General features: G+C 42.4%; 1 protein-coding gene across 8 annotated transcripts in view; it reads left to right on the plus strand.

Moving 5' to 3' along the window:
- Positions 1–16,567, plus strand: part of GREB1L (GREB1 like retinoic acid receptor coactivator) — a 326,780-nt gene that overhangs the window by 261,481 nt on the left and 48,732 nt on the right. For all 8 annotated transcript variants that reach the window (XR_015051156.1, XM_085854465.1, XM_085854466.1 and 5 more), the window contains 12 exons: positions 2,383–2,575; positions 2,975–3,108; positions 3,574–3,925; positions 4,075–4,190; positions 4,879–5,093; positions 5,770–6,323; positions 7,140–7,242; positions 9,937–10,092; positions 10,187–10,326; positions 14,719–14,874; positions 15,065–15,269; positions 15,395–15,560. Coding sequence is in view for 7 of the 8 variants with exons in the window: in XM_085854465.1 (XP_085710591.1) it covers positions 2,383–2,575; positions 2,975–3,108; positions 3,574–3,925; positions 4,075–4,190; positions 4,879–5,093; positions 5,770–6,323; positions 7,140–7,242; positions 9,937–10,092; positions 10,187–10,326; positions 14,719–14,874; positions 15,065–15,269; positions 15,395–15,560 (2,490 nt within the window). In the remaining variant the exon portion in view is untranslated. The remainder of the gene's footprint in view (positions 1–2,382; positions 2,576–2,974; positions 3,109–3,573; positions 3,926–4,074; positions 4,191–4,878; positions 5,094–5,769; positions 6,324–7,139; positions 7,243–9,936; positions 10,093–10,186; positions 10,327–14,718; positions 14,875–15,064; positions 15,270–15,394; positions 15,561–16,567) is intronic.

Here is a 16,567-nt window from a genome sequence, read left to right on the forward strand (position 1 = left end):
TTTTAGACATGAAGGAATGAGGTTTGAGTATTTGAGCCTCTCATTTGGCAATGCTGCATTTTTGTAGTTTTGACAAGTAAGCTCCAAAGTTTGCCATCTGCCATTTATCCAGTGATAAAAACAATAGCCGGCGCCATTTTGGATGGTGATGGACTAAAGGATGGCAGAGACTTCCGGCCTCGCACGAAATGAGAAGCTGTATCAGTGGTGATTGAACTAAACGATCAATAAGTTTAGGATGTACCGTGTTATTTTCTCAATTTTTATGAAAGTGCTTAAGAGCAGGATATCCCAGTGTAGTTTTAAGGGTCTCATATTTGGTTGTATGTTGAACAGTCGGTCGTTTGTAATCTCTGCTGTTCGACATACCAGGAAGGGGTTTACATATTTTGAGGACAGTCCTCGTGCATTTGCTTTTAGGATATTTCTTGAGCCTTCAGCATATTGTTGAGACATTGTCATGCTACTTGATCAAAGTTGGATTGATTTTCAACCTCCGCCATCTTCGAAGATGGATGGAGGTTACTGTTTTCACCCCTTTCTGTTTGTTTGTTTGTTTGTTTGCTTGTTATCTTGCCAAAACGAAGTTTTTGCAAGATATGTTAGTCAGCTTGTATGTTTTTATTTATTTATTTATTTTTTTTTTTTGTCTGTAATCACATATCGATCACTCTGCAGAGCACAGTTATCATTGGAAATTTTTGTAACTTCGCATATCAGAGTCCTATAGAGGTCCCTTTCAGCGCATAAAATTTTCAAGGTCAAAGGTCAAGGTCACTTTGTCGCAAATCAGGGGAGTCGACGAAACCCTTATTTTTTGAGTAATTTTGATCGGATCGTCTTCAAACTTCATGGGAATATAGTGCATTGTCTGGTGCTCAGCTGATTAATTTTTGGTGGCGATCGGCCTTGACCTTCATGGTTAGCACTGGAGGTCGAAAGTTTTTGACCCCAAGGTCAAATTTTGAAATCTTAGATACCATATCGGGTAATACCTCTTATGAAAGCGCTTGATAAGTGCTTTCCAGATCTGTCAAAAGTTTGATGCTATGACGTCATTTGATGACGTCATGATGAAAAAATGGATTTTTCATGAAAATTTTATTTCCTCAGTTCTCATCAAAATCTCTTGATATTTCATGTACAACGGTCCTGGAGAGATACCATTAACCGTACGAAAATGTCAAGGTCACAAAAAGGTCAAGTATCAAGGTCGACGAAACCTTTATTTTTTGAGTAACTTTAATCGAATAAATAAGTCACTCATGTTCACATTTTGGCAAGATACTGGTCATCCTTGGGGTGACATTGGTTTTTCGTTTGTTTGTTTGTTTGTTTGTTTGTTTGTTTGTGAACAGTATTACGGAAAAACTCCTCGACGGATTTCGACGAAACTTGGTGGGGGGGGTTAGGTATGGTCCTAGGATCATGCCATTAAATTTTGGACCTGGTCCAAAATCCAATATGGCCGCTATGGTGGCCATTTTGAAAAAATATTTGAATTTTTTTTTTTGTATTTCTACATGTTTTAAGTGATTTCCAACCCCCCCCCCCCCCCAAAAAAAAAAATTGTTCGAGAAAATAATTTTTGCAACTTTTTTTTCAACAAAATTTAGATTTCTTTTTTTTGCATTTCTACATGTTTTAAGTGATTTCCATCCCCCCACCCTCAAAAAATGTTGGAGAAAAGAACTATAACTGTCAGCACTGTTGACGTCATATTTAATAAGATATAAGGTTCATTTGAGTGACCCATCAGTATTGGCGGCAGAGGTTTTGCACTCTCCCGAGTGCTCCCCCTCTAGTTGGACTTTTCTCTGTATTACACTTATCACGGGCTGGAAAAGTGCTTTCTCTGAGAGAAGCCAACATAGTCCAGATTTTGGTTTTTGACAATTTACTTGATGTCCTAACTGCTTACATTTCAAACGTAGTTTGTCAGTTATGTGGAAAAATAAGTGCTCTGATATTTTGCTTCCTGACTTGCACTTGAATGGAAAGTTATTTAAGGTAAATATCTGGATATACATTCTGTTTTTAATATATGCGACTTTCCAAAAGGTTGATGAACGAGAAACTCATAATAGTCCAACACAAGTCCAAAAAGTATAACAAAGTGTGTGTGTATATATATATATATATATATATATATATATATATATATATATATATATATATATATATATATATATATATATATATATATATATATTTATATATTTTTTTCCTAATTGTAAATGTGCTAGAATTTTTTTTGAAAAACATTGACGCAAGTATTTCATCCTTATAAATATTTTGCACACCCCTCGTACATGCATCGAAAGAAGGGTGTGGAGTTGTACGTGGGTAATGACCTGGGAACATGTGGGCATTTCCATACAGTGCAGTGTGTGGTCCTGGCTTGCATGGTGAGGCCCACCTTGGGCTGGCCGATCGCCTGGTGAACTGTAGGGAAGCACGAGAGTCTCCAAATCTGCTGCTGCTTCAGGTCTCCTGCTGCCCGTATGGCCTGCAAACCCAGAATGCACGAATTAGTCCATACAATGAAGTGTACTGGCCCAGCGATTCATCTACGGTGAGGCAAAGATCAGCAGATTCCATTGAGAAATCACAAATTATTATGGTAGAGCAAGTCATACTGTCGTGGTTGGATCTTGCACTGCATAGTATTTAGGGAGTGCTAAAATATCCTGTCGGCGTGCCTCAGTTTTGTTTAGTTCCAGATGCAGCGATGTGATTTCCAATTTAACTTGATGCCAACCGAAGGCGCTGCATTCTCGAATGTTTCTGCAAAGTTTTTTCGAGTTACGAAGAGAATAGTGATCAGAGTGATAATAATTGACTGAGAGTACAAACTTGTGATTGTATACGTTTCATTTAAAACACCACATTTGTTCATTTTGTGAGTTTGTCTGCATTAAGAGGTATAACCTCAGAAGCATGGCACAGGCAAAGGACTATCTTGCTTTTCCAGGAGGTGACTTCGCCTGACAGCTTGGTCTACTTTGGACTGGCAAACTACCTGAAGGCCATTCAGCCAGGCTGCCGCCCTCCTCCTCTTCGCTATGATGATTCTTATGAGAGCATGGCCGACTCGTTATTGGAAAGGTAACGGTCATTTGTATTTTGAGGCTTCGTTGAGTTTGTTATTAATGATTTTGCAAGAATTTTCAGTGATTTCTAAATCACTGGGTGATAACTGTTTCTTCTTTGGCTGGAGTATAGTTTTAGATGGATCAGCTGACCTCACCTCAGAAACTGTATTCTGAAGAACTCGGACTGTGCATCCTGACCATCTGATGCCAACATGTTGGGAGATTCATAGTGGGCATTTTGATGAAAAAAAAAATTACTTTTCCTCATGTTGTATGTAAATAAATCAAAATTTCGAAAACGATGTCCCTTGTGTCCAGCATTCTATTTTTCAAAATGGTCACCCATATAGTCATGTCTAAGAATCTGTTGTAATGTGGTTTTATAAAGAACATCTTTGTAATTATCATGAGATGAAAACGTATTCACCATTTTTTCTCTGCTCAACATCTCTTCTTTTTTTCTTTTTTCCTGGCACAGGTTTCCAAGGTTGCACAGTGAGGTTATCAGAGCATACCTCCTTATCCGGCAGTACACAGCAACGCTCGCTTGGCTTGCGGCACGCCGCAAGCCGACAAAGACCAAGGCCACTGACGCCCCGACAGCTGAAACCCTCCAAGTGCTGGCAGGGCTGGTGCATCATGGAGATCCTTCGGGTTACGGACACATGCTGTTGTTACGTTTGCCTTCGGTTCAGCTAGCGCGTGTGGCCTTTGAGAGGTTGCGCCATGCCCGCGACAGCCTGGGTCTGCAGTTCTGTTTTGAAGTGCTGCTCACGACACCCACCTCTGCTGGATTCACTCTGGCACCGCACTTCTTGCAAAGACTGCGGGTACATTGGCTTGCTGCAGCAGTGGATAATAACAATAATAATGATAATAACAAAGAAAATAATCAAACAATTATTATTCACACTCATTCTACCCCTGGTATATTGAACAAACTTTCAATTTTCTTACGTGTTGTGTATTTGCTGTGCAGGTGTGGCGAAGCATTGACAAAAGTGACTGGCTCCCCAAGACCTTTCAGGATCTTGAAGGCCTTCCATGCATTTTGTTGCTCAGTGGGACAAGCCCCATGGGAGAGACATTTCCTCGGTAGGATGGAAACGTGGAAAGGGAATGCAGAGTTTTCGTTTATTTTACATCATAACGTTTTCACCCAAAACTCCAAAACATTCAACCAAAACTCCACATCACATGGCCAGTCTTCTGGCCTACTAAAACAATAGCAGTGCATTAAGTGTCTGCTGAAGATATATGTGTATATATATGTATATGTATATGTGTGTGTGTGTGTGTGTGTGTGTGTGTGTGTGTGTGTGTGTGTGTGTGTGTGTGTGTGTGTGTGTGTGTGTGTGTGTGTGTGTGTGTGTGTGTGTGTGTGTGTGTGGTGTTTGCTTAATGGTTTGGGTGGTGGGTTTGGAGTCCAAGGTCCTGACAAGGTCCTGAGTTCCAATCATGCTCAGCCATTGAATTAATACCAGGTGGGGTTGACTCAGCCTGTCATCCTTCTGAGGTTGGTAAAATGAGTACCAGCTTGCTGTGATGATCTAGTGATTTGTGTATCCTGTGTTGGAATGGCAACCTGTCCAGGATTGTGCCTCATCACCGAGGAGATTGCTTTGGCAGCACTGATGCTCTGTATAGAGTATGATCCCATTGGATTGGATTGGATTGAAGATGTAAAGATAGTTAAATGGTCAAGTTATACTGGAGGGATTGACAATGATTACCTTTCCCAGAATTAATGTTTGTTGCTCTTATGTTTGGCTTTTTCTTTTAGATCTCTCCAATTTTGTGACCTTCGGCTATTGACCATGGGAAGCCTGACCCGCTCCGGACTCGAACAGGAGCTCGGTGTCACCTTCCGCTATGTTTCTCGGCAAAACACATCCACACCCTGCCATCGGCCTCAGGAATCCCATGTTGAACAAAGTACCAGGTCAAGAGAAATCCATCAGGGAAGTCCTCAAAGCAGTATGGGCCTTACATCCACCGGTACATCAAGAAGTCCCTTTTTGTACTCTTCAGCAAGTTGAATATTACTTTTGTCTTACTTGCATGACTATGAGTGCTAAAGTCTCCCTTTAGAGCATGTATATTCCTGCCAGCTTGTCCACAACTACGTGGAAATGACAGGTGCCACAAGAGTTGGCCTTTCAGCTGTACCATGGCCACAATCTGCCTGTCTGAATTAAATAAGTTATTGATATCAAGAAAGTGGATAGATTCAGTTAACAGAACAGAATAAGATACCGTAAGTTAACATGGGACATTTTCCCTGTACGGACGTGAATACAAATTGGAGAGATGTCTTTGCATCAGTTGGATGTCCGTTAGTACCCATCATAAATTTCTTACCCAGCATCATAACAAAACGATTCTTCTTTGAAACAGATGATCCATGTCTTTCACATGTTAGCTCATGGGATAACCAATCGCAACATTACTGAATTTCAAATGAGATTAAAAAAGGATTGATTTTCTATAATCCCACATCACATGGAGATGGTCACTCCTCATTGCCAGTGCAGTGTTGCCAAGTATATCTTACACGATATTACCTTAAACAGATTTGGCAATACCTTGTTTGTGCAGACATTCCCATTGGTGATGATGCAACCTGATGTTACCAGCTTAGTCATTTTTATTTTATTTGTTGTGTGTTTTACAGAGAACAGCGCAAGTCCAGCATCTAGTGATGATTCAATTCCAAAGTCATCTGGTGGCAGTTCAGATGGTAAAGCTGCTGATTCTGAGGGCAGTTCACCTGCTGATTGCAGCCCCACCACAACAACCACCTCTCCAGTTTTGTCTACTGATGCCAAACGAAATGGACACCTTTCCTCCGGCATTCCCATTGAGCCCAAAGAGCTGCATGCATCAGCGATATCGGGCCAGTCTCATCGTACAATAGAACTGTACACCAGCGATCCGAAGCCCAGTCCAATCCTTCCTGCCTGCATAATTGTACCGAAAGCAGCATACTCTGTACTGCGCTCAGGTTCTCCCCCACTATATCTGCTGCTTCCTGCAGCTACCAATGTGGGTTGGGCAACACACCTTCGCCCTCCACCGACTGAAGATGCCACACCTCAACAAGCCTCGGCCTACTACAGACAATGGTCAGTTGCCAGACAACAGCATTGCGACCATGACAATCGGCCCGCGGAAGGTGTTTCAGGCTGCTTTCATCCTCGGCGACTTCTTCTCAGTGGGCCTCCCCAGGTATGTGTTTGTAAAGGGCAAAACAAAACTTACACAAAAAATAGCAATCATTGACCTATTTTACAGTCAGCTAGAGATCAAATTTCAAGGTAGAAAAACCTTCAAGTTGGCCAACTCCATGAAAGTTTTGTTTGATGTCAATCCTGGATACTTATCTGTCTATTCAATTAATGCATGCACAAACGAATGCTCTTCTTCTTTGCCACAATTATTCCCACATTCTTGTGGGGTTGGCCAGGGGAGCTTTTTGGCCCAAGTCTTTCAACAACCAGCTGGCCAGACCTCAAGTTCAACAAAGTAATTGGGGCAGGATTTTGTAATTTGTTCATGGTGCGAGTAATTTGCTCGCCTACTCTTTGTGAAGCACACGATGGGATCGTTATCATCCACCAACTGATGGCAAGAGATGAGATGCCCCATTTAACATCCATCCAAGGGACAGTGCACTTTGTGATTCAATTTACCCTTCCTGTGAAGCACCATTCTAACAGTTTATAGTCAGGGCAGGAATTGAACCAAGACTAGACATCTCAAAGTTAAGTGCACTCTACCTCTGCACCATTCTGTCAGAGAGGAAAATGTACGAATACACATTCCCGGTTATATGATGGATGAAATTTTGATTTAAGCAACAAGAAATTCAGTGATTCAAAGATTGTCCCCAAGTTGTTTGCAACTAACAAAGAAAACTTCTGCACGAGAACCAGATTGCCTTCTCAATAAAAATAATCAAGTGTAAATGCTATTAATTAAAGTGTAAAACTCGTGTTTTATACAAAAAACCTAATGGCACCAATTTATTCTCTGCTAAACCAGATTGGCAAGACAGGAGCATATCTACAATTTCTGCGAGTCCTCAATCGTATGCTGATCCGTCTACAGGAGGTCGACATCTACGATGAAGGAGAACTCGAATGCGGTACGGACTTCCTATTATTGGCAATGCTGTTGCTGGTGGAACTGCTACAGTCTACATAAGTAGCTTCCTTTCTTATAGTCCCCACCATGCCCTGTACCCCTCCCCTATCCCAATCTTTATGAGTATCTCCAGATCAGTGACTGTGTGTGTCTGTCTGGCCCTGTATCTATCAGTGTCTGTGTTTGTCTACCACCCTCCCAACTTTGAGGACTCTATGTATGAGCTCTCACAACCAACTTTGACACCATTCCATCCCTCATCACAACTATCTCTTGTTAATCAATGAACTTCAACTGCTACCGGCAGGCTTGGCATTGATCTTCACACCACCGTCGATGATATTGCAGTCAAGTCCTTTTTGCGACACTTCAGGCCTTACCTAATCCTGTTGGATTCCCAATCCATTGTTCCTCTAATATATCCCATTATGTGCTCGATTTTATCATGTCCAACTTCCCCTCCAACCTCTCCTGGTTGACAGAGATCTCCCAGCTCTGCTTGGATCATTAGATCACTTATTCTTGAAAACATTTGTGTCTCTGGCAATATTCAGGGAACTACCAAGGTGCTGCAGTATCTGCTAATTTAATCACACAGATTGATCTGGACTGTAGACTGCCATTTCTTCCACTAACTGGTCTGCTGTCTGTTGTATTTTCATAGTCACGTGATACACCAGCAGATCGCAGGTCATGTGACCTGTCTCGCCAGCATAGAGATTCTGCCATGTTGGCTGCAATACACGAGTAGTGTTCTAACTCTGGTCCCATGTGTTTGTGTGTGGTTTATCCATCAACATACAGCACTGTCTATTTATCTCTGAACATATAGATAGTGCATAGGACTAGTTTCTCAGCATACCCCTCTCTCTGTCTGTCTCTCTCTCTCTGTCTCTGTCTCTGTCTCTGTCTCTCTCTCTCTCTCTCTCTCTCTCTCTCTCTCTCTCTCTCTCTCTCTCTCTCTCTCTCTCTCTCTCTCTCTCTCTCTCTCTTTCTCTCTGTCTCTCTCTATCTCTCTCTCTCTCTCTCTCTCTCTCTCTCTATCTCTCTCTCTCTCTCTCTCTCTCTCTCTCTCTCCCCCTCTCCCTCTCTCTGTTTCTCTCTCTCTCTCTCTCTCTGTCTCTCTCTCTCTCTCTCTCTCTCTCTCTCTCTCTCTCTCTCTCTCTCTCTCTCTCTCTCTCTCTCTCTCTCTCTCTCTCTCTCTGTCTCTCTCTGTCTCTCTCTCTCTCTGTCTCTCTCTCTCTCTCTCTCTCTCTCTCTCTCTCTCTCTCTCTCTCTCTCTCTCTCTCTCTCTCTCTCTCTGTGTCTGTCTCTCTCTCTCTCTCTCTCTCTCTCTCTCCCCTTCATTAATTCACACCTTCAAATCTCAAGCGAGCCCAGATCATGCTTGCGACAATGATTCATGTAGTGAGGCAAACTGCCAGAAAGCAGCTTGCCTTTTCCTCCTGGAAATCTCAACCTCAATGATGGGAACTTGCTGTCTCTCCATAAAGCTTACAACCATTGTGTTTCTGTCCACAGATATTCTGGGGCTCACTCAACCTGACTTCTGAAGTAATAGGTTTGACTTCTGAACACCATCCACAAAAAAACTTGATAGTAGTTATTCAAGTCTGTCCCTGGAGCATGCTCCTTCACCTGTGCCTTCACTCTTTAAGGATGGGGTCATGATGACCACTCCTCATTCTAAGGCTGACTGCCTTAACTCTGTCATTCAGGAAAGGACAAGGTCCCCGATCCTCCTCTCTTCCTGTACCAATCCAACCTCCCAACTCCATTCAATGAAAACATCTGAAAGCATGGACAAATTCTGAGCCACTCTTGACCCCTCCACTGCTTCTCGTTTTATCACTTTATACCCTCGATGAGGACCAGCTGGATTTTTCCTCAATTTATTTCTGTAGTCAGCCTCTTGAAGGGTATTGGTCTCTGGAGCTCTTGGGCCTTACTCTCAGTTCCAACCTGTCCAAGGCAGATCATCTATCTATGCTGTCCTCGAAAGCCAGAAGCCATCTTGGAATTCTCCACAGGCCAAAGTCCTTCCTCTGCCATTCTCAGCATACAAGGCCTTCATCTGATGTGCCATGGAATATGGCTTCCTCCAGTGGACATGTGTTAAAACTTCCCATCTTCTCCCCATTGAGGCTGTGGAACCTGAGGTCCTCCATTTCATTGGCATCTCATGCCAGGAGGCTGAGTCACACATACAGTATGCTTCTTGTTCACCACAGTTAGGTGGGTGGCTTTGCACTATTTTATGGTGGCTCTATTTTGGTCTTGCCCTCTTTCCCTCTTACCTCTGCCCAACCCCTGCTCCTCCACATCACATGTTGGACCATAAACCCTTTCTTTGTTGCCCTCCGTAATTATATATACTTAACGGTCACCTCAATTCATCAATGTCATCTTCTCACACTTGTGGAACTGTCTTCCTGAATAATGTTGGCTCGACCTCTTCTTTTTAGAATTTCAAGTCTGCTGCCGATTGCCATCTAATGTTTTTCTTGTTTCTGCCTCTGAGTTTTCGTGAACCTGCTGATAACCTGTTGTTCCTTTCACGTGCAGCTCCTCCCATGGTGCTATGGTGCATCCATTGTGTTATTGTGGCCCTGTTCTCTCTTTGCCCTATGTTGTGTCTATTGACCTTGTTATTCTGTTCTTTTACGCTCATTATCAAATGTCTGTTGCCTCATAGGCCTCGCTGAAGACAGTTGTCTGGTTCTACAATCCGGCGACCGTTGGCCAGACTTGGAGTCATTTAGCAAGCTGACCTTCGACCCACGGCCAATGAACAGCAAGTACCGGGACGCCAGCCCATTATATACTCCGCTTAAAGCATCGCGAGCAGCAGGTTGGCTTGCTGGTATAGAGCATTCCATACTGCTTGATATAGAGCTGTAACGTTTACTTGGATTGGGGCAAAATGCATATTATTACTGTTGCAGGTGCTCCAGAGGAACCAGCTGCAGGTCAAATGAGCAAGCGTCGAACAGTGTCCGTGATGCTGTCACGGTTTGCAGTGCACAACACCTTCCATCACTGTGAAATCTGTCACGCCTACATGGAACCGGCACTCGGTGTACCGGTAATCATTTTTATTTGAGTTGATAGCAGTTTCAGATGAAACATATGGATAATTTGAAAAACTGACAACTACCCTATCTGACCACTTCACATCATTAGCAAGGCAAACAAGAAAAAGATCAATCAGAGATTGCACATCCTCGACAGGACTTGTTGTGGTGTGTGTGTGTGTGTGTGTGTGTGTGTGTGTGTGTGTGTGTGTGTGTGTGTGTGTGTGTGTGTGTGTGTGTGTGTGTGTGCGCGTTGGTGTGTTACGTAATTGATAAGAGACATCACTAGAACTGCCACTTTATAACTGCTGGCAGTGATGACCAGGTACCAAGACCTCCCACTTTGAAACAACCCCGCTTTCATCAGACACTTGACCCTGACCCATGATGTTTAATATGATTCAATTTAATTCAGAATGGGATTAAAATAAATTCAATTTAAATCAAATGGAAGAACAAATGCTGTATAAAGTACTGTATTGGAGTCATCAGAAGGAAGCCTGGCGTTTTGCTTAGTAGTTAGGGTTGCTGGCTTGGGATTTTTGGTTCCTGAGTTTGAGGGACTTTTTGAACTCACACCAGGTGGGGTTGACTCAGCCTATCATCCTTCTGAGGTCAGCAAAATGAGTACCAGTGTACTGGTAATAGGGGCATTGCATCAGCGGCAAAGCCGCGTCCTCGGCCATTGATGCTACCCGTAGCCTTGTGCTGATATGAAGGATGAGGATTCATCAGAAGGAACTCAAGCAAGCAAAAACTAAAGATGAAGTCATCAGGTGGAACCTGGATAGGATTTGGGTTACAGCTGCTACTCCTCCACCCTCCAGCCCATCCTGGTGCAGTCAAGTGAACCTTGTTCAAATAAAACAATCAAAAAGAACCCACATTCGAAAATTTAAATAATTCTGGCTGCCAGACCATGCGTCCAATCAGGTTGAAATTTAAAGCAAATATTTTAGTGCACTGCAACTTTATTTATACGCGGTCTGCATGCCCAGCAACATATATTCAAGAAATACAATTCTTGTAAAATCTGCAATGTATTCTCGACATTTTACAAGTTTGCACCGTATGGTGGTAGTAATTGTTCGTTGTTGTTCTTTGATCGATAATTTTTTTTTCATGCGTGCATTAGGTAAAAAAAAAGACTATTGAATAAATTTCTTTCAAAATGTATCGAGGTTCATGTAAGATAGATCATCTTTCACACTACGGTACTATATATAATAGAAGTGTTTTTATACGAGTACTAACATTATAGGGGAAAGGTCAGGCCCAAAAAAACCAAGAGGAGCCCCCTTCAAGAAAAAGCAGAGAAAGATGGGTGAAATAAAAGAGGGATGAAGAGCTTCAGAGAACTTTGCAGACAAACAAGGAGCGTTCTAGATCATATGTGCAGTCCGAATTAGTGGCGTCGGAACCCGGTAGCTCCAGTTGCGAACTGGCAGAGAATGGGACCCAAGATGATGAAGGCAGCCCCTCGGGGTGCTACACCCAGGTTCAGGCCACTAGCTTTCTGGTGGAAAGCCTATGGGAACACCGATTCAAACGGTACCCTCCAGCAGGCACCACAGAACCTCAATAACACAATCTATAAGGCAGAAAGAACCCACAAAAATCTACAAACTGCCCACCCGGCAGCCTGCCTCAAAATCGTGCATCACAGTGTGCCTCTGAAGGCTCTGAAGGAGCAGGTGGTGATACTGCCCCGGGTGGCCACGAGCAGCTTAATACCTAAATGTAATTCAATCGGTAATGTTTTCATTACTAAGTCAGACCATGGTACTATCGCTGAACCCCAACAACAAATGCATTTTCTTATTAGGGTACCCTGTCAGTACAGGGTACCCTATTGTTTTTCTTCTGTTTATTATCATTTACGCATTATTATTATTTTTCCGCCGGCATTTTGCACCCTTTTTTGCTTTAAAAATCATCTTCTCTGGGACACTAAGGCTGATCGACAGGAAATTTTCACCATAGTTTGTATCTTTTTTGATAGCACAATCACGTTATAATTATGACGTCATTGGTCACGTGGTGCGGTCCCCATCTTGAAAAAAGCGATAAACTTTGGACATCTGTATCTCGGAAACCGTGCAATGGAAAAAATTTTCGTTTGATACATTTTACTAAGCTCACTATGGGGAACACGTGTGATTTTTCGTGACGTCATAGGTGAAGCGATATACCGGTGAAAATTCGTCAAGTTGAACGCCGTATAGGAAAAATCTGAAATTTTTTGAGCGTCATCTACACCAAAATTCATCGTCAAAAATGTTTTTTTTTACGTCATCGATGACGTAATTCGGCCACCATCTTGTTTTTTAGTGTTTTTTTTAAAAAAATCTTCTTCTCCAGAAGGGCTGGACAGATTGAGGCAAGACTTTACAGGTATATTCCCCAAGAGGTCCTTTCTCAAGTTTGTTAATTTCTTGTTGACAGGTCACATGGTTTGGTGGCCATCTTGAAAAAACCTTAAAACCTTCAAACATCTTCTTCTCCAGAAGCGCTGGTCCAATGAAGGCGAGATTTCAGAACTATATTCGTGAAATGCATGCGATGCAAGTTTGTTAATTTCAAAGTGATAGGTCACATGGTTTGGCCGCCATGTTGGATTTAAGAAAAATATTAAATAATGTTTTCTCTGGAATTTCATAAGCCATCGAAGCGAAAATTTGCAAGTGCCTTCCTCCCTCAAGTCTGCATACATGGTAAAAAAAAAATTACCTCAGAAGTCACATGGTTTGGCGGCCATCTTGGATAGAAAAATAGACCTTATCCGATTTACACGAAACTTCACAACCTTGTTCGGGTCGACGATGGAAAGCAGAATTTAAATTTATGATATCATAGGTCACAAGGTTCGGCAGCCATCTTGGATTGAAAATGAATAAATTTTAAAAATCTTCTTCTCCATAAGGGCAAGACAGATTAAGACGAAACTTCACACATATATTCCCCATGAGGTCGTTTCTCAAGTTTGTTAATTTCTTCTTGATCGGTCACATGGTTTGGTGGCCATCTTGAAAAAACCCTAAAACCTTCAAACATCTTCTTCTCCAGAAGCGCTGGTCCGATGAAGGGGAGATTTCAGAACTATATTCGGGACACGTAGGCGATATAAGTTTGTTAATTTCGAATTGATAAGTCACACGGTTTGGCCACCATGTTGGATTTAAGAAAAATATTAAATAATGTTTTCTCTGGAACCGCTTAACCTAATGAATCGAAAGTTTGCAATTATCATCTACCAAAATTCTGACGTCACACGTCACATGGTTTGGTGGCCATCTTGGATAGAAAAACGCACCTTTACCGATTAACACGAAACTTCACAAACGTGTTCCAATACCCAGTTGGAAGCAGAATATAAATTTGTGATGTCATAAGTCACATGGTTCGGCAGCCATCTTGGATTGAAAAATAATATCTTTAAACGTCTTTTTCTCTGAAATGACTGAACAGATCCAGGCGAAACTCCACCACTATGACCGCCTCTCCATGACGAATAAAAAGTTCTCACCCCCTTTTGAGGTACGATACAACGTTTGGCAGCCATAGTGGATTGAAGGAAAAATATTAATTAATGTTTACTCTGGAACTACTGCATCAATAAATGTGAAACATCACCTTTATGGTGGAACAGTCATGCGGAATGAGGGTTTGAAATTTCAACGGGATCGGGCCCAGGGTTTGGCAGCCATGTTGGTTTTAAGAAAAATATTAAATAATGTTTTCTCTGGAACTGCTTAACCTTGCGAAGCGAAAATTTGCAGTTATCGTCTCCGATCGTGTTTGCACATATGGTGAAAATTATGACGTCACAAGTGACATGGTTTGGCCGCCATCTTGGATTGAAGGATAAATATTAATTAATGTTTACTCTGTAAACCGCTGCTTCCATATATATACGAAACTTCAAATTTGTAATTTAGCCGACATGCGAAACAAAAGTTTAAAATTTCAACCTGATCGGTCACGCAGTTTGGCAGCCAGAATTATTTAATTATTTGAATCTGTTCGCCAGTAATAAGGAAATTGAACACTTTGTGCTGCCCGGTTCGTAACTCGTCTGTTCCGCGCCGTCTCGAAGCAGGCCTGTGTTTGTATCACCATTGAATAATGTTTTCTCTGGCACCGCTTATCCGATAAATGCGAAACTTTGCGACAATGATTTAAGTCTCATGTTGTATCAGTTGTGTCAAAGGCGGACGGACTGGGTACCCGGTCATCACTGCCAGCAGTTATAAAGTGGCAGTTCTAGTTTTCATATTTATTTTGTGTTAGCAAGAAAGTGAAAGTAAAGGATATAAGGTTTTGATTCCAATATCTACCAAATAAAATCTGTTGTTTGATCCCTCTTCAACCCTTTAATCCCTGCTTCCTCTCAACCCCGTCAGGGTTCTGCTCTGTACACTTTCAACTTGTCACGCTGCTTGCTGGGTGATGACATCCAACTTCACATCCTGGTTCCCCCTTCACAAGAGAGGTACTTCGTGTTTACACCACAGGGTCGCCAAGTGGACAGCCTACGTTTACCAGTGCTCACTGATCCAGTACGTGTAACTTCAATTTTGTTCATTTATTTGTCTTTTTGTTTTAGTGTTCATGTGAAGAAAAAGAAAAAAGGGTACTATGCTGCTTGTACTTTAACTGTGACATCATTGTTGTCATGATATTTCTGTTGTATCACCATCCCTGCCTTTGTCCCTTTGCCGTACATTTTGTACTTGCCACCCTCCTCAGGCCGGTGAAGTGTTACGTAGCCCAGTATTCACTCCCACAACTGGACGGCATGAGCAGGGCCTCCTCAATCTCTTCCATGCGCTAGAGGGCTCACCGGTTCCACACCTCCTGGTCGTGCATGAGCGAGAATTGCCGGCCTATCAACGATACTGGCCAAACCATTGCATCTTGGCACTTCCGAGGGAGCTTGACCATTCTGGCATCGGTACACCTCAGTGATCCTCATCTCATTAGATTCTCTAAAAATGATGCAAAGACATGACTCGTGCATCACAGTACATTAAATGACCATGCAAACTGGAAAATTTCAGTTGGTTCACTGGGTTGCAGGTGCTGCAAGGTTGCTTGTCCAGGAGCTTTCTCGTCAGAACTTGGAAAGGGAGCGGGCGAGACAACGGGCACTGGGAGCACGTACTCAGGACGTCTGGCCATTTGTGGTGCTTCTAGATGACTCGTGTGTCATGTTCTACGAGACAGACAGCAACGCAGGCACCAGGTATGGAAAGCGTGTGCTGGAATGCATATAAAAATTCCATGAAATCTCTTATTTGACTGGAATTGAAGAAAGCTTAATGCAATCACTATCTGTGAGCATTCCAAAACTCATCCATGAACCCGGATTACCAGTCTTGGTGGTGTAATGGTTAGAGCAGTGTTTCTCAACATTTTTTGTCCCACGCCCCACTTTGATTTTCACAAAAATCGTACGCCCCACCATGATTGGAGACACTACAGTACATACTACATATAAGGAATTCCCCTTGATGAAAAGCGAGTCATAGTGACGTAACAGCGTTGAATTGATCAAGGGCACGCCTTACCGGCGGATTGGCTAACAAGGGCGCAGTGAAGCAGTTTTTTAGTTATGAGGCATCAGTCGCAGCTTCAAACTTTTGAAAATTTTAAAGTGCAAAGCTATGAAAGCGATCATATATTAATTCATTAATTCTGAATCCTCATGTCCCACCAAAATATTGCCACGCCCCACCTTGAGAAACACTGGGTTCGGGTGTCTGCTCTAAGTCTGCAGAAGTCAGTGTTTCAAACCTTGACCAAGTCATGCCAAAGATTTTTAAAATGGCACGTGCTGCTTCTTTGCTTGACACTCACCATTTAAAAAGGATAAGAGCATGGATAAACAACCATAAGTTGTTAAAAATAGGACTGCATGCCCTGAAGCTCACCTGAATCAGGAGCAACAGTCACTCAAACCCCCCTGAGACCCTGATTGTTTTTTTTTTAATGTCATGAACAAACTTTGGTACATCACAGGTGATGAAGGTTGTGGTCTAAGTTTCATTGAAATCATGTGTGTAGTTTCAAAGAAGAGAGCAAATACCTATTTGGGGGGTGGGGGGAGGGGGAGCTCAATCCCCCTGCAAACCACCCTAGACTGTGATTTTTTATAACGCTGTGAACATACTTTGGTGCATCACAGATGATGAAGGTTGTAGTCAAGTTTCATCGAAATTGTGTGCGTATTTTCGGAGAAGAGAGCAAATA

This window comes from Eptatretus burgeri, chromosome 14 (genome assembly GCF_056783735.1).
Source record: "Eptatretus burgeri isolate ZD-2024b chromosome 14, Ebu_testis_v1, whole genome shotgun sequence".
Classification (NCBI taxonomy): domain Eukaryota; kingdom Metazoa; phylum Chordata; class Myxini; order Myxiniformes; family Myxinidae; genus Eptatretus; species Eptatretus burgeri.